The sequence below is a fragment of the Gobio gobio genome, assembly GCF_949357685.1.
Source record: "Gobio gobio genome assembly, chromosome: 8".
Classification (NCBI taxonomy): Eukaryota; Metazoa; Chordata; class Actinopteri; order Cypriniformes; family Gobionidae; genus Gobio; species Gobio gobio.
In genome coordinates this window covers 18578853-18604388 of record NC_137114.1, presented here as the reverse complement: position 1 = coordinate 18604388, position 25536 = coordinate 18578853, and the positions used below count along the sequence as shown (strand labels likewise).

General features: G+C 36.4%; 1 protein-coding gene across 1 annotated transcript; it reads right to left on the bottom strand.

Annotated features, from left to right (window-relative positions):
• Positions 1–7657: 7657 nt before the first annotated feature.
• On the bottom strand, positions 7658–25521 carry msh5 (mutS homolog 5; the record flags this gene model as incomplete). The annotated part of the gene is made up of 23 exons (XM_079823283.1): positions 7658–7769; positions 8102–8175; positions 8544–8681; positions 8824–8967; positions 9059–9133; positions 9378–9527; positions 11408–11534; positions 11619–11805; positions 11894–11981; positions 12809–12889; positions 13721–13830; positions 16538–16610; positions 16709–16837; positions 17080–17218; positions 17325–17370; positions 19954–20036; positions 20127–20162; positions 23585–23691; positions 23761–23882; positions 24217–24270; positions 24362–24442; positions 25221–25344; positions 25441–25521. The coding sequence occupies 23 exons, from the start codon at positions 25519–25521 to the stop codon at positions 7658–7660; spliced, it is 2361 nt and encodes a 786-aa protein (XP_079679409.1).
• Positions 25522–25536: the final 15 nt, after the last annotated feature.

The following is a 25536-nucleotide window of genomic DNA, read 5'->3' as shown; positions in this document are numbered from 1 at the left end:
GAGATACACAGGGACATTGAGCACCAACACACCAGGGACGTCTCTCTTTAAGACACTTAGGCCTGGGGCCAGTTGCATACACTAAGCCATTTTGTTAAGACAGTGTCTTAAGATCTAGTATGAGCCACTAGCAGTTAGGCAAGGGGCATTCAGTCTTACTTTTCGTATCAAATTAGGCCAGTCTATGTTAACATTAAAGGGTTAGTTCACCCAAAAATGAAAATTCTGTCATTAATTACTTACCCTCATGTCGTTCGACACCCGTAAGACCTCCGTTCATCTTCAGAACAGAAATTAAGATATTTTAGTTGAAATCTGATGGCTCTGAAAGGCCTCCATTGGCACAATGGCACGGTTCACTCTCAAGACCCTTAAAAGGTACTAAAGACGTCGTTACAAAGTCCATCTCACTACAGTGGTTCTAAAATAACTTTATGAATCGGCAAGAATAGTTTTTGTGCGCAAAAAACCCCTAAATAACGACTTACATAGTGATGACGATTTCAAAACACGGCCTCATGAACCTTCGAAGCGTTATGAATCAGTGAGTCGAATCAGCGGTTTGAATCGCCAAATTTCAGCAGTTTGGCGGTTTGACACGCGATCCGAATCATGATTCGGCTCACTGATTCATAACACTTCGAAGCTTCATGAGGCCGTGTTTTGAAATCGTCATCACTATGTAAGTCGTTATTTAGGGTTTTTTTGCACACAAAAACTATTCTCGCCGATTCATAAAGTTATTGTAGAACCACTGTAGTGAGATGGACTTTGTAACAACGTCTTTAGTACCTTTTAAGGGTCTTTTGAGTGTAAAGTGCCATTGTGCCAATGGAGGCCTTTCAGAGCCATCAGATTTCAACTAAAATATCTTAATTTCTGTTCCGAAAATGAATGGAGGTCTGACGGGTGTGGAACGACATGAGGGTAAGTAATTAATGACAGAATTTTCATTTTTGGGTGAACTAACCCTTTAAGGTTGAACAGTCACATGGACTATTTTATGGACTATGTCTTCCTTTCTGGGCCTTGAAAGTGTTAATTAAATGGCTGCCTATGGAGGGTCAGAAAGCTCTTAGATTTCATCAAAAATATCTTAATTTGTGTTCAGAAGATGAAAGAAAGGTCTTACAGGTTTGGAACGACATGAGGGTGAGAAATTAATGACAGAATTTACATTTTTGGGTGAACTACCCCTTTAATGTGCAATTGTTTTGTGCAGTGATTTTAATTACATACTATTAATTATTATTATGCAGTATGTGTAACATAGGCACTAATGTACATCATTCCCACAAAGTTTTATCACAACATGATAATCCCTCAGATCTCTTGTTGGACCAACAAAGCAATTGTTTGGCAGGCTTTGCTCCTTTTAATGAAGCCCCATCAGATAAGCTCTCCATCCATCAATTTACGCGCATCCATCCTGATCCCATTTTGTCCCTTTCTCCATTAATCTCTAAGTTGATTTACCCAAGGTATAAAAACCACCATTCAGAAAAGCACAGAAGATTTTGACTCTTGTTGTCAAGGGCCAATATAAGCACTTCTTCTAGGTAAATCTGGAAGGGATGATCATGGTCTGCTTTGGCTTTACCATAACTACAGCTTTGAACGGATACTTCATCCTTGGACCAATGCGATGCATCGTTAAAAGTTTCATGGTGACACTTAGAGGTGAGTGATGAATGATGTAACGTTGGTTGCTATAGCTTTTATATGTTTCCAGTTGATTTATAATGTTAAAGTCTTGCATTTGTCAAATTCCCCTCCAGGTACAGTAGATACGTGGTAACACAACAAGACCACAAGGAGCTTCAAATTCACTGCATAGCATGCTTTGGATGGAGTTGTCTTGGTTTATGGCCATTGACTGTATTGCCATACCATTTACTGGCTGGTCTAGGTCTAGGTGAGCATCTCTTCAATTTAAACTCTGTGCGAATGTGTGGTCACGATTTTGGCAAATTTTTGCAGGCCAAAAGGGTTGTTGTCTATTGACAATAATGTCGACATGTATAAAGCACAGCTCACAATCGCATTTGCCAAATACATTCTGATCTAGCGAATATTAAACCCATGTGAGGGCTCTTTTTAGGGAACCAGATAATTTGGCTCAGCTCTTTCAGCTCCAAACGACTCTTCATTTAGTACCACTTCTGGCTCTTTAAATTCAGTCAAATTTAGTCATGTTTGGCCTGTGAGTGATATGTATGCACATATTTCACTTAAATAATTCAATGTTACTCATCTTGTTTTCTGACCCGATATTAAGGATGATTTATGTTAATGTGTAGCCTATACTGTATGTGCGTGCGTCGAATCGAGAGTGGGGCGGTAGTGAAAAAATATTATTATTATCTATTTCTTCTAACAGTATAAGAAGGAGTCAGAAGTAGAAAAACCCATCAAATGTTGACTTTATCTTATTCTGTCAGAGCCGCAGCACTTATGTTCTTCCGCAAGACACTAAATCCTGAGTGACTGACTGACCCTTTCATCATCTGCCTCTGCAAATGTCAAATGTCATTTTCTCCCTTCACAAACTGACAGTAAGTGGCAAAAATGAAGAGCTCTGTCTTGACAAGGACCCACCTTAAATTACAACAGAAACACTTAATTGTTGTTTCAGAATAGCAGTAATCGTGTGATGGGCAATTTATGCCAACAAAAGTGCCTTTTCAAATTGCTTTTAATGAAATGGGGGTGACTTATTGTGTACAAATCTGACACAAATATGAAATGCATTTATAATGCCATCCAAATGTCAAGTGAACTGCACTTTTGGGTCAAGAAGTGATGGACAAGAGACATTGCGTTTTCTTTTGAACGGCCTCTTTTTACTTTCATGTAATTCCTCCATTTTCCGTTAAAAGCAGATGATAAAGAGCTGACAATGTTTTTACAGTTTTCCAGACAGGTGGAAAAGTTGCTCAAATCTGCCAATTATATTATATTATAATATATAGTGCAACAGCTATATTCAAAGTCAAAGAATTCTTTTCAAAAAATGTTTTGATTCAGTCACATTATTTTTTTTACTCAAATAAAAAGTCCATTTAAATGTCAGCACACAAAGGGCCTTTTCAAAACACCCGACAGACCCATTTTTATTGTGCACCAATATGCCAAAAACACTGAGCAAATGGTTTTTCTTGTTTTAATTTCTAACTAGTATGCAAAGTGTATTCTTCAGTGTTTCTCTATTTTTACACTATAAACAGCCAAATTCTTGTTTTTCATTGTAGATGTTTCTGGTATTGTTTTCAAGCTGTGTGCCCATTTAACTGTTACATCATCATCACAATTATGTTTCATGATTTAAATGAATAGTGACAGTTTTGCTGACTTAGCCGATACGCATGCTGGTCATTATGGAAAAATAACAGCACTTAATGCAGCTAAAATGAAGCATCTGTCCAAGCACAATCATTACAAACTCAATCATTTGTTTGCCCAGCACAGTTAACAACACATAAGCAGACTGCAGGTTCATTCATTATGCCATAACTACTATTACTTGTGGATGTAGATGCATTTCACTGACATCAGCACATATTTCAATACAATAGCACCGCTGCTAGTCGTAGCTGAGTGGACCTCAGAAAGCTGAATAAATGCTTGAATTCATATGTACAAATAATTCAGGGCTGAATGTGACAGGCACGCTTTTGTGGCCAAATCTGATTGTTTTACACTTGTTAGATCAGTAAAATTCACACCTCTCAAGTCTGTTGTAACCAAATTAATTACATCAGTTTTGTCAATTTGGCTCACAATGGATGGAGGAACTTTATCATTAATTTAAACTTGAATATTCAGCATCAAGTCTGACTAATATAAAAGTTGTTATTGTTAAAGGTACACTTTTGACCTTCTTCGAAAATATTTTTTTTTTTTTTGTCTTACCCTTATTCACTATGGTTAGCCTATTAAAAGGGGTTGGTTTTCATGGGAAATTGCGTACATGCGTTACTCGCCCGTTTGTGTCCAGCCATCCATAAATAGAGAAAAGTTTCTACGGCTATTTTGACGCGTTTCTGGTGTGGAAGTGGCAGATGTTAGTTGTCACAATGACAGAGAAAGTTTGGCATGGAGCAGTTAAATCTCCAAATCTCTGGGGAATCACCTGTTTTAAGCCCTATTCGGACGGGACTAGTTTTCTAAACAGCGTTTGAGTTACAATTCTTATCACGGGACAAGCATCTCCGTGTTTATTACAGAGGTGGGAGTGTGTGTTTTCTAGAAGGGAATGTGCTGTGCTTGCGTGCATCATGTATGACATATATGTCTTAAGTTATTATTTATTGATATAATTTTAATATAAAACCCTTTAATATAAAACCCTTTAATATAAAACCCTTAACCCTTATAAAAAGCGTTATGAATCAGTGAGTCGATTCAGCGGTTTGGATCGCCAAAGTCACGTGATTTCAGCAGTTTGGCGGTTTGACACGCAAGTTTTGAAATCGGTCATCACTATATAACTCGTTATTTAGTTTTTTTTGTGCACAAAAACTATTCTCGTTGCTTCATAAAGTTATTGTAGAACCACTGTAGTGAGATGGACTTTGTAACGACGTCTTTAGTGCCTTTTATGGGTCTTGAGAGTGTGAAGTGCATTGTGCCATAGAGGCCTTTCAGAGCCATCAGATTTCAACTAAAATATCTTCCTTTGAGTTCCGAAGATGAACGAAGGTCTTACAGTGGCCAAACGACTTGAGGGTAAGTAATTTTTGGGTGAACTAACCCTTTAAGTAAACTTAATGTGTTTATAGAAGTGGCTGTTTATAATAAACCCACATAAGTGAGCAGCGAAATCTAGACAAGCATCTTACTCATACGTGAAACTGATCTATTGGCTCTATTTATTCATTTTATAATAAAATTTTCCCATCAGATACCATCCATATTGAAATGAAATGAAAGCATGCTGAAGATTGGTGTGTAAACGGTAGCTCAGGTAGGTCAAAAACACACAAGGAGAAGAGTTAGAATAATACAACATCAGCAATCACAGACATTTGCATTCGGACGGGATTAGGTGATTGTTCCGGACCTTTTTACAGAAGGTAAAAATGGCTGTAATCTTTACTGACGTTGTCTGTAATCATTAGTGAGATAGCACATTCGGACAGGACTAAAATCACTGAGAAGCTTTGGTAATAATTACTTCACCCCTCTCCATGTTAAACTAATCCCGTCTGAATAGGGCTTTAAACAAAGGCGGAGGAGAGTCTGCTGGCAAAAACCGAACAGAGCTCCTAAAAAAGAGTTTGTAATAAAACAAGAATCAATATTGCCTTAGCTTTTAGGAGATGGCTAAAACTGAGGGATTTGAAATGTTGTAAATGGCATTTGTATTGCTCACCAGGTGAGTAAGGTATTTTATTGAACAGATATGTAGCTCTCTAACAGAGTTGATAGTAAAGCATTATCTGTGAAGGGTCAGTTTATTATGGTTGTTGTATCGCTGTGCTGGATTTCATTTTCAAGGGAGTACTGTGTCTATTAATGGGTAAAGCTACAGTAATATCTTCAGCTAGTTGGCTTTCCATCTAAACTGGTTACTTCTCTTAAGCCTAGTAGTGAATGTTTTATGAGCAGATAACCATATGCATCCATACAGCAGAGCCGAAGCACAACCAAAACAATATTCCTCATAGTGTACCAAACTAAAAATTAGTTTTCAGTAATTAAAATAAAGCTGATGTACCGTAAAATAAAATATAAATATTGCATCAAAAACTAAAACTTAGAAATGTTGAATTGGCAAATAAATGTTTAATTTGAAGTACTAAAATTACTAAAGCTCTATAAAAATATAAAAAAAAACCTAATGAAAATGACAAAAGCTCATAAAATGACTTAAACTTAAATTAAAATGAACACTGAAACTATACAAACAAAAGCTAATTAAAAATACTACAATAGTACATAATACTAACATAACACCTAGCGACTATCCCTAAATGTGTACCTTTCACAGAACTGCTCCACTTAAGCCTGAGTGCTTTTGATTCTGCAATAAATGATGTGGATGCTATTTGAGGTCCTTGTGTAGGGCGTTCCCTATCTGTTCTGTTCTACCAGAGCAGATTCTGGTTCTCTTGCGACAGATGGCTCGAGAACTTAATTGATTTGATAAACTCTGAGCAAGTTGTTGTTTCTTTCTAATGCTGTGACAAGTGATTACTTGAGGAAACTCATTAACAGTCCTCTGAAATCAAGTCAGGCCCCTAGAGAGTTAGTAATTGCAGTGTTTTCTGCACCCCCATTCAGTGGCAGCGCTCCTGTGAATAGAAGGTGATGAAATTAAAAAAACAAGTAATGCTAAGACAACGCGTCTTTCTAGTCCATTGTCTTCGCTGGCTGCAACAACAAACACTCAGTATAGTGTGAATACTAGTTTGTTCAAATCATGAACAAATGCCTTTTAGGAACCAATTAGTTTAATGATTCACAAAACAAGACCAAAAAGAGTGGTTTGAATGAACTTGTCAGAGCTGTTACTGAACCCTTATGAAAAATAAGTATATTTTTTAGTATACTTTATGTAGTAAGTATACTAATATCAATGTACTAGTGGTAAACTTGTAAGTGTACTATTTCAATACTGCTTGGGACTAAATTGGTCCACTTTTTAGTGCACAAAAGCAGAGCTAATCCTCCCTATAAACAGAGAACGCAAACAGTGTAGGGCCCCCGAACCACCAGGCGGGCCCTTTGCTCTCAAGAATCAGCTATTAGGGCCATGTTTTAGTTTAGTTTTTTATTTTTGCTTCCATCGATTATGAAAACATGATGCCGCTTTCCGTTCCTTTCCCTTAAAACGGTGCGCTGTCACCATACGTAACATCCAAATTAGTCGAATCATGTAATGTCGCGTGTAAAAGCGTATTGAGCTGTGAAAGAGATGCTGTTTAACAGACGGCTTTCCGTCCGCACGATCCAAGATGGAGAGAAACACAGACAAGTACAGGCTACTTGGCGGCCCTGACTACAAGTATTACCTTAATATTTGTAGTACTTTTTTTTTTTTTAAGTACATTTTGAAGTGTACTCTCAATAAACTATTAGTTTAGTAGTTTTATACTGCAAGACACTTGTAGGTTTTCTTCAAGTGAACATTACATCATACTTATAGTGTACTTTATATATTATTTTTGCACTTTAAATATACTACTATGTATTTAGGTATTAATTTTTCATACTTGAAATATACCTTTAACTCTTTCCATTTAAAATATATATATATTTTAGCTTCATGCATTCTTTTTAATCAACACTTTAATGTGGTTAAGTTTCATTTGAAAAAAAGCAACATTTTAAAAAAAAGACTACGTCCGGATGGGATAGAAAACACTAATTGGTTAGTTCAAATAAAGTATCTGAACAGCTAGATCTAGTAATTAAAAGCAATCTTAACAAATACCATTGGTTGCTGTTTAAATTTGTTTGTGTTTTTTTTGTTTTTATCCAATTTGGAACACAAGAACAAATATATACATACATGTACAGAACAAAAATATGACACAATTCAAACATCAGCTTTATACTTGTGTGTTCAGGAAAGTAAGTCGTTTAAACCTTGAAATATAATTAACTGCACATTTCTCCACAAAGTGAGTCCCACAGTTATGTTTCGATGTTGTCACAGCACCTCTTCAAGAGCTGGGAGCACCTGGTCTTTCAAATAAAAATCTAGATCCATCTCAGGGTCATCCAGATCAATGTTGAGGAATTTCTCCACCACCTTATCACACCTGAATCCGAAAAGATATTTTAAGTAGGAGGAGAGAATTTAAAGGGTTAGTTCACCCAAAAGTGAAAATTCTGTCATTAATTTCTCACCCTCATGTCGTTCCAAACCCTATTTTGGACTATTTTAATGATGTCTTTACTACCTTTCTGGACCTTGAAAGTGTTCATTAAATTGCTGTCTATGTGGGGTCAGAGAGCTCTCGGATTTCATCAAAAATATTTTCATTTGTGTTCCAAAGATGAACGAAGGATTTGGAACGACATGAGGGTGAGGAATTAATGACAGAATTTTCATTTTTGGGTGAACTAACCCTTTAAGAATAACACTGTTTACCTGCTGTTCTGTTCATCTGCAGATGGCCTGTCCACCTTTTTGATGGATCTTCCCGTTCTGTATAACTCTGATACCTGCATAGATGATATTTAGGAGATTAAATCATATAATGTCAAAAAGGGATTAAATAAAAAACAAATAAATACATCAGCATGCACACATTTTATTTAACGCTGTGTTCCATTCAACTGTGAAACATGGATTTTTTACTAATATTACGCAGAAGCAGGAAATCGTTTAAATATGGAGATTCAAAAGTAATGTTCCGATAATGCTTGCAAAATGATTCCCTTAATATTTTCTCTAATACTCGCATAACCAAGAAAAAGTTTTGAAAAAAACAATTTGTTTAGGGGCAATGAAACGCATTCAAAAGTAGGAAATAGCAATAGCTTGAATAGAATGCATTTAAATGACTGTAAGAAGCATTTCAGTGTCATACCTCCACTGCTCTCTTGACCAGCTCAGTGGGAATGCCGGCCAGAGTAGCGATATTAGCCGCACAACTCGACTGGCAGATGCCATTTTTCACTTGGAACAAAAACACCAGCTCCTCCTCCTCTATAGCTGTCTCTAGAGTCTGTCAAACAAAAAACAACAATGCTTAAATTGGTTTACTGGTCTTGAAATCACAGTGATGAAAACAAAAAAACAATGACAATTGTTTTATGAAAATTGTCTTTTCCTATCAAAGCATTGTTAAAAGCCTATTTCTGTGGCACCAGTAAAGCCAGCAGTGAGGAATCAGCGATCAAGCCAAGCTGTATGGGGCTGTGGAAGCATGTGGACGTAAGTAAGTGCGGACACTGAGGCCCACGACGCAACCAGTGATTGAGACACGCGGTCAGGAGAGACAATCCATCCACCTGCATCATAAACAGAAACACAATATCAGTTAAAATGCCTCCTTGCTCTTCTGTAAGTCCTGTTTGCTCCTCCTGGCTCTACCACTCTTACTGTGTTGGTTCCTTTGCCAAATTCATCCACCAGGACAAGCGAATTCCCAGTGCTGTGGTTCAAAGAATGAGCCATCTAGATTGAACAGGAATTATAATGATTAGAAAACATCTGAAGGACGATATTGCAATGTGCTATGTAAATATTTCAATGACCCAGTGGCAGTTTTGAATGGCTGCCTTGCAAACGCTGTACAAATTCAAGCTGCATGAATGAGAGACATGACCCTTTGGTAACATTCTCAAAATCGATGATCTGAGATGGATGTTGCAATAATATTATACAGGGCATTTGTTTGCACAAAGTGAGAGAGTCTCACCTGGTTCAAGTCTATCATGAAGGTGCTCAGACCCACTGATACAGACTCGCGGCTATGCATGCGGGTGAAGATACCATCCACCAGCCCAATCTCGGCCTCTTTAGCGGGTACATCTGAGCCAATCAGCGCCATGAACACAATCAGACCCACCTTTACAGACAACCAGAATACACAAATGATGAAATACCAACGTTCAGGATTATTCCTGTATTTAGTCTCATTTTATGCAAAAAAAGCTCTGTTCACTCAATGATAATTGCAATGCCTCTGTGCAGCTATAGAGCGCTGCAGTGATGATGTATGTTTGTAGGCCAACCCAGAAGTTCGCATCACCCTGGTTACCTCAACAAAATAATTTTTCCATTGGCTTTTGGATCATTGCAGAAAATAAGGTGCGTGTCCAACAAAAGCTTATGATTCTTACACGTTTTGGTCAAATGAAGCCTGATTTTAAAGCCTAAATACAATTGGGAGAAGTCAAAAGGCACTTTTCCACTGTGTGGTACGACTCGGCTCGCTTTACATTGGATCTGTTTGCTTTTCCACTGCAGTTTAGTATCGCTTTGAATGGGTGGGATTATAGACTGATCATTATATTTGTGCCACCTCTACTGCCCTGACATAATCGTAAGTTAGGGCTGTGCGATATTGAAGAATAATGCGATATGCGATATCCTTGTAATAATGCGATATATTCGATTTGTGATACGATATTGCTTTAAAGTGTGTAAAATCAATTTAAATTATATTTTTAAAACAGAATGATATAATTTGTGTGTTGTTTCACATTCTTTCTGGGAAAAGAAAGCATTGACAGTTCGAGTGTGTAACAAGACACGAAAAAAGAACGGCTTGTACGCACGTTTCGGTGTGTGTCAGACAGCGCGAGACTGCAAGTTGTTTTTCACAAGTTATTGTGTTTAATAACTCTTTTTAACGCCAAGCAAGTCATATAAGTAACAGTCGTGTGCCCAGTCTATTCTCTGCTATAAGCATCAACCTAAAACGTACACTTTTCACAATGTTGAAGTAGCCTATTAAAATCATTCAGATATTGCGTGCCCTTGCGATATGCATATTGCGATATGTACATTTCGATAATTTCGATATATTGCGCAGCCCTATCGTAAGCCATTTCTTGTTTTCAATTTGCATGCGACGGGTTTTTAGAGCAAGTCTTTAAAAAAAGTTGTGCGAACAAATTATACTGCGGTGGCTGTTGCTGACTATTTAAATCTAGCGGGTTTGGTGTCTCGTGTCACAAATCCAATGACGCTGGTAATGGCGATTCTCTCTGACCAATCAGTGATCTGCACTTTTTACATGTCACATACGGCTCGCTTGGAACCTCAACCGAGGTGGTACTAAAAAAAGGACTAGGTACTGTACACAGTGGAAACCATGCAGTGGAAAAGCGCCAAGTTGCTAAACGTAAGCAATAAACTTCACCACAGTCGCTCGACTTCAACATCATCATCACTAAGCTTCCCACAACTCTTTCAGTCTTTTTAAAAAACAACACTTACCCCCTGAAAGTTCGAGTTATAATAGTTTGCAAGAGCGAAATTATAAACAAAACGCGACTGTGAAAGTGGACTAGTGAGTAGATTAGTTTGCCTGTTCAGCTGTTTAATGTCACGACAACCTCTGTAGTCCCATTTAGACACTTTTTGTCAACAATTTTTAATCAAACCACGTAATATAATAGTGTATATTTAACTTGGTCCAGCGAATGCGCATGTACAGTCTGAAGCGCACATCTCAGAACACTGTCTGTTGCTATGGGAACCGGAGCTTTTAATGGTAGATGCAGAAATGAATTGCTGATTGGCACTTTTATTTAGAATTCGGGACTTATTCGTCCATATTGCGCATTGCACTTTCTCCCATTCATATTCATATGAGTGAACCATCTTGCTACTGTATATATAAAGACTTTGTTTTAAGTCTTGTTGTACCTTATTTCGAAATTAGTTCAATGTACAGTGTTATGTAAATATGAGGCCTGAAATGTTTATTGCTGCGTTTGCCTGTTTTAGATAGATGCTCTTGCCCGATGAATTTGGTCCTGTAATAACTTTCACTTTGCCTTCAGTTTCAGAGCTGATGTAGGTGTTTGACACAAACACTGGTGTACACAGCTCCAGCAAAGGATGTCTGAAAGAGAAGATATTTATAGAATAGAGAACTCCAAAAAAACAAAAATGTAACATTGCTCTCATGAGAAGAGATGATTTGTACCGTGACTCAATCAGGGCCAGTCTTTGGTTTGGAGTCAGGGTTGGAGAGCAGTAGCCGTGATCCCGAGAGGCCTGAGCCAGAGCAATGAGACAGTCCAGCTCTGCACACAGGGACATGACCTTATGCAGACAGTCGCTCCGCTGAAGCACTGAGGCCTGAAGCGTCCTCATTACCTCCATCTCCATATCTACAAAAATATAACACTATTACGTACAGTTTTTAAAGGGTTTTGTGCAATTAAGTCATTAACTGTAAGAAAGAAAGAAAGAAAGGACCTAGAATGTCACAATGCAGGTCTCCCAGCATGCTGTCCAGCTCTTTGGTTCGAGTGCTGCGGTAATGCAGTTGGTCTTTTGATAGAAACTGAAATAATTCAAAACAAAAATCAAACTTTAATGAGTCAAAGACAAGAGGCCTTATGTATTTACTCCACGTGTGCACATTACATTTGAAAAGAAGCACTTCTGATCTATACACATTCATGTTCATAAGATTTGCAAACTTTAATCTTAAACTGTACCGAAATTTATAGGAATCAAAAATAGAATCTGTACTGTAAGCAGTTCCAGCTAAATGTACTGCAAAAAATATAATACTCCAATTTAAAAACTAAGTTTAACCAGGATATTTAAAGACCTTCTGTGGTGAAAATCAAGTTTTTAACCCCTGGTTAAAATGCATTTTAAAGGGCGGTTTTGGAGCCACCAGATCGCTTTCTGTATTCAACTTGAAAAAGTGTAGTGCCTCTCGCAGTTCAAAATGGTCTGACGACAATGCACACCAACTGCGTTTTGTTTTTTTTATCTGGCGCAAAAAAAATTTATCTAACACAAACGCATCACTTCATTTCAGAAGGCCTTTATTAACCCCCTGGAGCCGTGTGGAGCAGTTATATGATGGATAGATGCACTTTTATGGACTTCAAAAACGACAACAATTCACTGCCATTATGATGCTTGGAAGAGCCAGGACATTTTTAATATAACTCTATAAGAAGAATGTCATATACACCTAGGATGACTTAAGGATGAGACAATTTTGGGTGAACTATCCCTTTAAGGCATGAATATTTTTTTTTTCACAGGAAAAAAAAGTTTAAATATGTAATTTTGGTGATCAAAGATGAGTTTTAAGGGATTTATACTGTGTTGCCTTACAAACACTGTAATGAAAAGCACTGGCATACTCACGATGAAATCAAGACCCTCGATCTCAAAACTCTGTTTATCCAGCATGCTGGGTAATCTTGGCACTGACAGTAAAAATCCAATCTGTCATCCAACACAGAATGAAATACCAGGATGTCATCATGCATATCAGTTAAAAAAATGTAATCACAATCCATCAACATTTATACAAGCATTTTATTATACGTGCTCTTACAAAATCTGCCTTGAAATGCATACCTTATGCTACTCGGTTATCCGGTAGCATGTCTAAAAAACCTATTCATTTTGTTATTTTAATGATAAGATCTCTTAAGTTGAAAAGTGTAATCTTTTTGATGTTCAAATATTTTCTCCTGTCAAAGTTTAATATGCGGAGACTACTATAAGTAAACCTTTAATAGGCTGATTGTGTGGTGCAATTGTTTGAATGGCGTAAAATGTCTCAACCAATGGCATGAGTTTGGGAAAGGACTTCCTGTTTGCATGAACGATGGAACAAGAGGATTAGTGTTTAGCAGAAATATGTTTAGAAACAATCATTATTTTTGCAATTCTGTTTGGTGGCACAGATATGTCAGAATTTTTTTTTAATTCTGTGACCAACTACAAGCTATATCACTATTAAATAAAACAGCGCTGCTTGCTGCTTTTGCTAACCCAGATGAGATGTCACAGCCGTTACTGCACAGTCATTACAGCTGCTTGTCATTTAGCTACACTACAGTACACTAATTACAGGAACAGCCACCCTGGAGCAAGCTGGGGTCAAGTGGCCTGCTCAGGGGCACAATGCCAACCTTACTGACTCTGCATTTATTGGCTCGTTCTAACATGGATTTTAACCTGCAACCTTTATGTTAACAGCTCAGTGTCAACAATTAGGTTACACATCACATTTTAATGAACGAAGGGGAGCGTTAATCACGTCCTGACCAGAGGCAAGTAGATTACACTGCAGGTGGAGAAACGAGGGTCCAGGTTTTCCAGCTCTGTACGAGCCACGTCTGTCAGGAAATCTGGCAGACCCATGATCCTTCTTTTCTCTGTAAAGACAATAAAAGTGAAGCAAACTTTACAAAGTTTACAAAGTGCACAGACATTTTGAGGGGCAGTGGCCCAAACCAAAAAAAGAGGCACTGGGGTGAGGTGGTATTGGGGCGAGGATTGGGTGCTTGTCCATACAAATTATCCATCTTACTCTTACTAGTCAGTCAAAACAGTTTTGATCTAAGTCTGTGTCTATCGAAAATAGTGATATATGACATTGTATTATGTCGAATATCAAAGTTTTTGTGTCTGTTTGTTAATGAAGGATTTGTGGACACAATGTTTTTGGCTTTGTGGAGTAAATGTTATAGCTTTTATTTTTGAAGAAAAAAAGATAAAATTAGACTCTTGGGGTAAGATGACCCAGCCATATTTGGCACAGAAGGCCCCAAGTGGCATGTTGTTACTGGTGTTATTGTTTTTTTAATTTAATACACTCTAAAAAATGCTGGGTTAAAAACAACCCAAGTTGGGTTGAAAATGGACTAACCCAGCAATTGGGTTGTTTTAAGCAAACATTTAACCCAACCGCTGGGTTAAAACGACCCATTCACTGGGTTAAAACAACCCATTTGCTGGGTTAGTCCATTTTCAACCCAATTTGGGTTGTTTTTAACCCAGCATTTTTTTAGAGTGTACTTATTGTAATTAACGGGGCTATTATTTAATATTTTCATGAGTTAGATGTACATTTCAGGCATCTTCACTTTCATTAAAACCTATAGGTTAATTGAGTGATTTCTATTATGACAAAATCTATTATGTTTTTAAATTTTTTTATTATGACATATCTTCAATTAAAATATGGGCAATTAAATAAGTAAATATTGATATGCTTGTACATTAGTCATAAAAAAATACCTTTCAGATGATTATCTTTTAATGGGATTCAGATTTTTCTTTTATCAGATTTTCAATTATTCTACTAAATTGTCAAAATAAAATTAAGTAGAATATTTTTAGTATTTTACATTATGACACGGAAGATGTATAGCCTAAATAGTAATACGAATTATATCAAAAAGTAATGTATACATTCTGCAACAGTTTATGGGTTATTATATGAAATTAGGCCTATATATATTCTACAAAGTGTGCCATCAACAGCAAAGTTGATGTTATTTATATTAGATCAAACTTGATTAGACAAGAATTATAATTTTCTTCCAAGAACGTGTATTTTGTACAAGTTGTTAGCACTATTAGAAGATCAGGAGCAAAACAATACTGACAGAAATACAAAAACAAACTACCAAATTACTAATTCCGCCGATTGTAATGCATGAGTCTCATTAATGAGACGATCAGAATAATTCTGGAACTATCGTCTCCGCTTTCCAGATTTCCGCGCGCAGACTCTGAGTGACGCTGGGGAGCAAGCGGGAAACCACGGGAGCGGATTCGCGGAATCAGTGGATCTTTAGCAGAGGGAAAACACAACACTTTTAGCGGGGATGGGTAGCGACCATAGACTGCGAGAGGGGCACCTCAGCTGATGAGGGCAGAGGGGCAGTGGCTCTAGCCACCGGGCCACTCCCCTGTGCACGGCCCTGCTGATAATCAACATGTGCGTGAGAGGCCTTTTCCAAAAACTGATCATTTTAAGGCAAGCTCATACTACATGACTTTTGCGGTCAAATCAGTGCTCGCTGTGGTCACTGATGCTCGTTAAGTATGACCAGGTCAGCGACGTGATCTGAGTCACAGATGCTGCGATACTTTCAAACCTGTTTGATATTATTGCCATGCAATCTTGTAGTGTGAATTTATGTGAGAAAGTGTTTTGGTTGGGACTGTCTCTTGACCAAGTGTCTTGTAGTTTGTGCACCTCTTCAGCGTTGTGTTGTGTAGTGTGCACGCTGCTATGACAAGACATCAACAGATGACAAGAAAATGTGCAGTATATGAGTACCACAGCAATTCAAGTAGTCTTACAGTCCTGCAGTGTGAACTTGCCCTTAGACCCGCAGACCATTATTCACTGATAATTAGAAATAATCAAAGAATGATCAGGGATCAGTTAAAAACATCATACAGATGTCCTGAGTTCTGACAAATAAGACTGACTTGATCTTAAATCTACATTGCAAAAAACAACAACGGTGCAAACAAACATACTTCAACAAAATCAGAATCAAATCGGTAGTCTTGCACATCCACAGGAAATAGCTTACGTTCACGTTGAAAAATAAATGGCTTAATTTTCTCAGTCAACTGTGAAAAATAAATCAGCCACCGATATGTTGTGCACCTTTATCCAGCAGGCACACAACGTCATAAGACGTTGATATTTGGTTACATTTTGGTTGCGATGTCAGGTGACCAAAATTCAACATTAGCTGCATTTTGGTTGAAAATTTAAATCGGGTTGACGTCAGAACCCAACGTCAGATTGATGTCAACATCCAACGTTGGACGGACGTTGCAATTTGGTTGAAAATGAAAATCGGGTTGACGTCAGAACCCAACGTCAGATTGACGTCAACATCCAACGTTGGACGGACGTTGCAATTTGGTTGAAAATGAAAACTGGGTTGACCCAACGTCAATTTGATGTTGTGTTCTGACGTCAACCCGATTTTCATTTTCAACCAAAATGCAACGTCTGTCCGACGTTGGGGTCCAACGTCATATTGACGTCCGGTGCCTGCTGGGTAGTTACAATACCATCAAAACTGAAGAAATCCAAGGAAAACCACTCACTCTCGTCGATAACAGGGTCTACATTCGGCCTAACAGTGAATCGGTTCTTGGCTGCACTTTCTTCAAAGTCCACCTGCAATGGAGAATGAGAAAGTCAAAGAAATTACATTAAATCAGTAATAAATTAACATAAACATGCATTGCAACGCATGTTCCATTATTTAGTCTCACCACTTTACTGATGTATGTGCCGATGTAGAAAAGATCATCTGTGAAGTTTTCACTGATTTCGCTGAAAAGCTTGATGCTTTGGGGTATGGAGCGAATGGTGTCCCTAATGCACAATGCACTGTACACTGTCTTATAAAAGCAAAACATGGGGGGGGGGGGGGGGTCAAACCAGGATAGCCAAGCCTCTTTAGGAAGAATACATTAAGTTGAGTGTTGTGACCATACCATATATAGACTTTGCCAGACTGCGACTTTGGGAGTAGAGCGAGACATTTTATGCAGCAATGTCTATATGAAAGACAAGCTAAGAGTCAGTTCATTTGAGCTTTTGTTGTAATGTTGAGCTTTAGACAAAATTGTAAAACCAGTACCGAGATGTTTTTAATATTCCGCAGGCAACTCTGTAACGTGCCAAGATCAGCAAGGTTACGAGGGGATGTGAAGAAATGGATCACTTCCTGGCGTCTCTTCAGGATGTTCAGATCTCGAGTAGGTCTGTGGAACCACTGCCTGAAACAAACAGAGGGGGAAAAGGAAGTCTATACTTCATCCAATTAGGGCTTAAACACCTTTTTAAATGTGATAAAGTCTCTGTTATAAAACTATGGGACATTACCGTAAAAGTATAGATCCAAACTTGCTCTGACAGCGATTCAGAACACCTGCAGAAAACACAATGTGGCCATAGTTTTCCCACAAATATAAAGAACTCAAAACTATTCTTAACCCTTAAACAGGCAACGTGAACCACACGATACATAGTCTTTTGTCTCTTGTAGGAGGCACGAGAAATACTTTTTCATCCAGTACTGTTGTCAATATCATACGTTACTCATGCTGTTATTTACCGCATTTTGAAAAGAATGTATCTCCTGGGAGATACAACTCATAAAATCCAAACTATATCAAATATATTTTAAAAAAAGTCCAGATGTTATAAAAAGTGACATGAAATTATTTTTTGATGATCATTTTCCACTTTTGCCTGTTTAAGGGTTAAAAGAATAGCTCACCCTAAAATGAAAATTATGTCATCATTTACTCCCATTCACTTTTATTGTATGATATTCTTCAGAATGTGCATTAACTTTCTCTTATAGCGTTGCACGAAAGTTTTGTAAATTACATGAGAGTGAGTAAATTATGACAGAACTATTCCTTCAAATAAACTGCAAATTATAACTTGAGCCAGAGCATGTCAGGGGAGGCACGCAGGGTGGTAAAAAAAATTATCAATTAATTAATAATTTAAATCCATACATTATAGCGGAAACAATACTTGAAAAGAAGCATGTTTTTGGACCAGAGATATTGTTTCCGCTCCTCTGTTTTCGATGAGATAATTTTAAACCTTAAACTCCTGGAAAGTTTTCAGTCCAAGGATCTAATAAGCGAATGCCTTCAAACAACCAGTCCAAAAAAGCCCCAATGCAGAGAAAACCCGGACGATTTCATCAGAGATGGCAGAGAGAATAGTGCATTTGGCTTCAAAGCACAATCGCTCTCCTATTTTGTTTCGGAGGCGGCTCAAAACACTAACACGCACGATACGCAAACTACATCACTCAGTTGGTACAGTAAATATAGTACATAGTGACATGATACAATGACGTACATTAGGCACATCAGACGAGAGTTCATTATTATTGAAGAACAAACAAACCATGTGTGAGCGGCGCTCTTGACACATTCTGATCGCTATCTGAAAAATTGGGGGTGGAGTGGCACCATTGTGCACGTTGTGTCAAAAGCGAGGCCCACTGTCTTTAACTTGAAAGTCCCTGAACTAATGCAACAACCATTTTCGACTTTTTTAAGTGCCGACTTAAACAAGTGTGAAGGAAATTTTTAATTAATTTCAACTAATATTCTTTTTCTTCATATGCTGAGAACGAAACGTCCCAGCACTTGGGCCAAAGTTAGTGTGTAGCATAAAAACGAAAGAGCAAATAAGTATTAGACAGTTGTCTGAATGTATATTTAACCTCATCACCGAAGTAATACAGATTTTCTTTTGCCTAGTAACAGAAGAGGGTTTCGCCTAATCACATATATGAAGAACCAACCATATTAGAGAAAAAATATGTAATTGAATCGTGTTACCTTTGCCCATGTACCTATTCTATATTAACTGCGGTAATCTTTTTGCTGGTGTGATCGCTCTGAGATTGGTCTGAGAGCCCCCCGACTGTGATTAAATTATTTCGTAGACATTGTTTGGAGTCTGTTTAGTTAATGCTGAGCAGCAGGTCAGTGGAACACTAAGGGCCAGATTTACTAACAGCTTGTGCCAACGCAAACCCTCTATTGGCGTTAAAAAACTACTGTCAGTATTTACGAAAGACACATTAGACAATTATCACTGAAAAGGCATGGACAATTATATTTGCGGCTGACCTATGCATTTGAGTTTCCCTTTCAGATGCAAAATTTATGGGAGGAGAGTATTTAAATGAATCATGCAAGGTCTGCGCTTGTCAATTTACTGGTATTTGCACCATTACTTACCGCCCCAAAACAGCATGTCTTAAACCAGACGCTAATTTGCGCTGCTCTTGGTAGATTGCGTTGGTCATTTTGGAAATACTCCAGTTGCGTCTGTTTTCATTCATTTGCACACCGTCAGTAGATCACGCGCTGAACTTTCCTCTCCCACCTGCTCTCGCACTAATTTTGCCCTGTTTAGTAATTCTGGCCCTAAAGACCTTATTCCCAAGTGATAGTGATCATAAGGGGTGAGACAATTTCATAGGTGTGGAAACGGAGAAGCCTAGTTTAACTTAAGACGCCAAGTAATAACTTAAGTTATTAAGAATTAATTGTGGAATTTCTACCACACAGGGAATTTCAATGTTTCAAAGGCCATGGGCCCCTAAATATGATCATCCTCGTGCAAGGGACCCCCCATTATAAAATTTAGGATGGCAGCTATATATATATATCTTCATGTATAAAGACCCAATTTAAATGTGTGTAAAGTACTGTACTTTTAAAATGTATTTTTATGATTTATTTATTTATTCATTTTAATAAATGTTTAATTATTTATTTAAATAAATTGATGTTTATTTTGTTTAATCTTTTTTAAGTACTTATTTGTTCTTACATTTTTACACTGTTTTCCGTTAAACTTTTCCACGGACCTGCTATATCACTCCCCTGTGCACCCCAGTTTGAAAACCCCTGCACTAAAACACAACAGGATTTAATTAACTGTAGATGGTGGACAAAAGAATATGTTTTACCATAAAGACTCAATCCCTCTTTCTCTCCTGACTGGAGTTTAAAGACGGAAGGATGTAGCTCAGATTTAAAGATCTGTAGTGCACTGAGAAAAAAAGTGCAAACAGGTTTTTACAGCTCCAAAACGTTGAACAAACAGAACAAATAAAGGAAGGGACCTGTTCATATGACCAACCTGTATGTGTCTCTGTCGATGTACACAACATCATTCCTGCGAAATAATGAATGAACAAAATTAACAAAACAACATAATCTGTTACACAATTTTGGTGACTTTTATATTGACTTTTTGAGTGCTTTTGACCTAACTTGTTTATAACATTGATTTGAATAGGATAATCTTGTATTATATTGATTACAAAATACTAAGAGAAATAAAAATTATTCCAGTTTTTATCAACAACATCATAAAGTGCATTAAATATTACATTACTTGGGGGTTTCCCTAACTAGTGTTAGGAACTGCAGGGGGTTCATACATTTATGAAAAGCTCATAATTAAATAATAAAACAAAAAAGTTAAATTACAATAAATAATTTGAAAATAAAAACAATCCAAATAAAATACTAACTATAAAATGTAAAAACGAAATACACTATGTAGCTTTTTTGTTCAAAATGTAAAAAATATATATATAAATAATGTGTCAATACATCAGTCCTATTTCCAAAACATGTTTTTGGCTTACTCTGAGCGCAACAGAGCTCGTAATAAAACAAGAATCAACATTGGCTTGGCTTTTAGGAGATGGCTGTTACATGTATGATTTGTCTTGTGTTTCTATGGTGTTTTTGGTTCATTTGTACTACCTCACGAAACGGACAGACTTCTGAGGCAGTGTAACAGTTTAATGACAGCAATAATTAAGTGAATATTCAATTACTACAGTAGTAATTTCTCGCTAGAAATTACATCAGAAGTGGAAAACGTTGGTCAAAAACAGTTCCTTGTCCGACCTCATCTATGTGTAGTGTCTAGGAGTGTGAAGTGTATTCTGAAGTTATCTCCTGAGTTTCTGTTTTTAAAACCTGTGATTTCCTGTGATTCCTCTTCGTCATGCGAATCACTACACATTACATGATGAGAACTGAGGGATTTAAAATGTCATAAAAGTGACGCTGTATTCTGATTACGAGTATTTAAAAAATTATTTTAAAACTTATTTTAAAATTAGAAGTATAACATTTTTTAAATCTGATTACATAATCCAGATTACATATAATCAGTTACTACCCAGGATTGTATATAAACTGTATATATAGTAGGGCTGGGCAAATTAACGCGTTAACGCAGGCGATTCATTTTTTCAGCTTAACGCATTCAAAATATTTAATGCAAATAATCCGTTTCTATATCCATTTTTGCCTAGCGTTACATGATCACGCTCCTATTCATGTAAATGCTTCCAAGCGCGTCAAGACACAAGAGAACGCGCTGTATGTCAATGTCCTGTCTGTGTGGCTGCGTCTCATGTCAGCTAATTGAGGGACACTCTGACACACACACACACACACACACAGACTCTCGACGCAAAGACAAAATCGCGTCAGTCTCCTGCTCACATCGAGTTCTCTTTTGCTCTTGAACAAACAATAACAACAACACAGAGAATTTTGAGTATTCTCATATTAGGAGTCTTAAATTAGTTAAATAACGTCTTAAATGAACTTAAAGAGTTGTGAGGAAATGAGATGCGCGGGACATCGCATGAGATCCGCGTCATGTTCGTCAGCGGCTGATCTTAAAGTGACAGGAGCACTGATGATGCCTGTCATTAATGTTCATCAAAGAACAACGGGAACAGAGAAAATTGTAGCTTTAATGATGATTAATCTATATTTAATGTATTATTTATGCAGTTAAGAAAGGTGTTTGTTAACTATTACATTTCTGAATATGTGTAACGGAAGGCCACAGGTAATTATAACATTTATTATAATGGGTTTATGTAAAGATTGTTTTAAGTTCACTTAAATTAAACGGTTTTTTTTTAAGCCTAATAAATTTTGAAATTGGGAGCTTTCAGTTATACTGTAATGTAACGTCATTCATGTTTCATTGAGACTTTAGTATCAGTGATACTGGCCTTCATTCATAAAAAGATGCCATTACAACACATATTTAAAATATGCTGTCTTTAAATTGTTTGTACATTAATTTGGAGAGTAACTGAAATTATTACAATATCAAAATATTAAAAACGTAAAATATTAAAAACTTGCGATTAATCGCGATTATTTACAGAATTTTTTTTTTGATTAATTAGTTGTTGTTGTTTTTTATAGATTCCCAGCACTAATATATAGTATTTATAGTATCATATATTATTATAGTATTACAGGGCTTCAGACTGCGACCCGATGGACGTATTTTGCCTTTTTTCCTGCTGGTGCGACTAAATCAGGTTAGAGGTCACACTGGTGTGACCAAAATGTTGCCCATTTCTGTTACATGTGAGAAACACCATAGCAAACGGCAAACGAAACGAAAGTGGAATGACACTGCGCTACTTGTTTGCGCTGTGAGGACCGTTTATCAGCTCAGAGCAATAATAGACCTATAATAATCTATATAATAGCTTTCCTCCAGCATTTATTCCCCCCTCCAAATCAGGTGCTGGCGCCCCCATCTGTAGAACTTAGTGGCGCTGGTACCACTGCTCTCAAATAAAGCACATTCAAAAACATTTGACCTAAATGTTGTGCAGAAAGAAAAAATAATAACTAAAGGAGATACAAAACATTCAATAAAGTAAGTAAACAACAAATACTATGAGCCTATATAATACAGGGCTGGAGTCTGGAGCCCTGTATTATATAGGCTTATAGTATTTGTTGTTTACTTACTTTATTGAATGTTTTGTATCTCCATTAGTTATTATTTTTTTCTTTCTGCACAACATTTAGGTCAAATGTTTTTAAATGTGCTTTATAAATACATATATATATATATATATATATACATATATATACATATATATATATATATATATATATATATATATATATATATATATATATATATATATATATATATATATATATATATATATATATATATATATATATATATATATATATATTAGGGCTGTCAAAAGATGAATCGCGATTAATCGCATCCAAAATAAAAGTTTGTGTTTACATAATATATGTGTGTGTACTCTGTTAATTATTATTTATATATAAATACACACACATTCATGAATATATTTAAGAAATATTTGCATGTACTACTGTATATACATTTATATAATCTATAATATATATAAATATAAATTTTTATATATAAAAATAATATTTTTTTCTTAAATATAGACATGCTTGTGTGTGAATTTATATATATATAATAATTAACAGAGTACACACACATATATTATGTAAACACAAACTTTTATTTTGGATGCGATTAATCGCGATTAATCTTTTGATAGCCCTAATATATAATTATATATATATATATATATATATATATATATATATATATATATATATATATATATATATATATATATATATATATATATATATATATATATATATAAATAAATAAATGAATACTGTATTGTATTGTACTCACTGGAAAAATATCAACAACAATATTTTAAATGAGTGGTTGATATATCAATGTCTTACAGCGTGTACGTCAGAAACTGAAATATGGGGACACCTATGCTGTCCTCCATGTCGAAGCCGATTCTCCTCCTCTCCAGACACTTCAACAGTCCTCCTATTGACCTCACCTACGACAAAGAAGATCATCATGATATGCCTGTTCATTTGTCCAGCATTAAACATCTCCGATGTCTCACCATCAGCACTGAGTCTAATGGGATGCAGGAGGAGAGATACAGGATTTTCTCGCTCTCTGTGGTGGTGGGAGGGAGAAACTGGAGATGTGCTGAGAGAAGTCGCTGTTTGCTGATCTCCAGACCTGCAGAAGATGGGAGAGGATCAATTACTGTGACCGATTTTTCACTAAGCTGGTAAAACGCTGCAAAATTTCAAGCACACATATGCTGTATTTGACAATACCTCTATTTTTTTTGTCATGATACATTTTTTATACACAGTAACAGCTTTTAGGGAAAGACTGGCCAGATCTAAACGTGATGCTTATAAAAGCATGTTTGTGTCATTTTTGTAGTTCCCAATCCAGGAAAAGAGCAGCATGAACATCCTGCTAAACGTCTTTTGTGTTACACGGAATAACACATTTCCATGTAATTGTGATAAAGAGCAAAATAAAGCTATTTGTGAACACTTACCAAAGTTTACATTTGGAAACACGACTATTTCAGGCTTATAATCACGGTTTGACTCTGAAATTAAAGAAAAAGTTTGATTGCATTACACTGGGTGAGATGTGCTGATCATCTAAAATTATGATTTAGAGAAAAATGAAGAGTTTACCAATCCTGTCGATAAACTGGGCTATGCTAGACTCTTGTTTGGCACTTGTTATTATGACTTTTGGACTCAGCTCTTGAATGACTGAAACAGAAAATTCATGATGGCAAAAAACAACCCTAGTGAACAAAAAAAAAAAAAAAACCTTCCAAAATGAATTTAAAATACATTTATTTCATACTAAGTATACCACAAATACATTAACATATTTCCTGACATATTACTTGAGACTTACTGATACAAATATTATGATTAAACTTTATTTGGAGTACTTTATTATTGTAAAAATTCACATTTCTTGATTTTAAGCTTAAAATGTGTTTAATATTAAGTATAAACTGTGTATAATATCAATGCAACATCTTTAAAGGCAAGACATTTAAAGTGTATTGGAATAGTTCAATTTTAGCACAACCAACAACTTAAGTATATCTTTAGTTAGACTATTTCCAGATAACTAAAGTGCATTATTACAAATTTAGTTCCAATTTTAGCAGTCTTTAAGTTTACCAATTTAGTCTACAAAAAGTACTATTACATGGTTTTAAGTACATAAATATGTAAATATATTTGTAGTATACTTAGCATAAAATAAATTCATCTTAAAAACATTTTGCTGTATTTATTTTTCACTAGGGAAACCACACAATCGCAACCGAGCAAATATTCACATAAATAATATAAACATTCTTCCACCCATTGCATCTCCAATGAGTGTATTCTGATAGAGATACAAGCAACAGACGCAAACAAGAAAATGTATGAACATATAGCCAACGGGAGAGACACGAAAGAGAGCGATAAACTGAAGAAGAGACCGCTATATCTGTGCCCCCCTGCAGACGGAGAGTGGGTGCAGTACCTCTATCCAGCAGGTGGAGGTCGCTGTTGTCCATCGTGTCCAGCATGAAATGCAGCGTATGGTCGCTGCTGTCATAGTAACTCAGCCCAATTTTAGCTTGTTGAACAAATACACTTAGAAAAACCTAAAATTAAACACAATGACCACATGCCTGTGTTACTAACGTAATTAAGTAACTTACTTGATTACTGGGATATTATTAAAAATAATCATTATTTACCTCAGTGTTTCCCTCGTCATCTTCAACTTCATTTATACTCAGTGCGCTTTCTGGTTCTTGTAAAATGTTGCTTTCCCCCATGTTTATTTGTGTTAA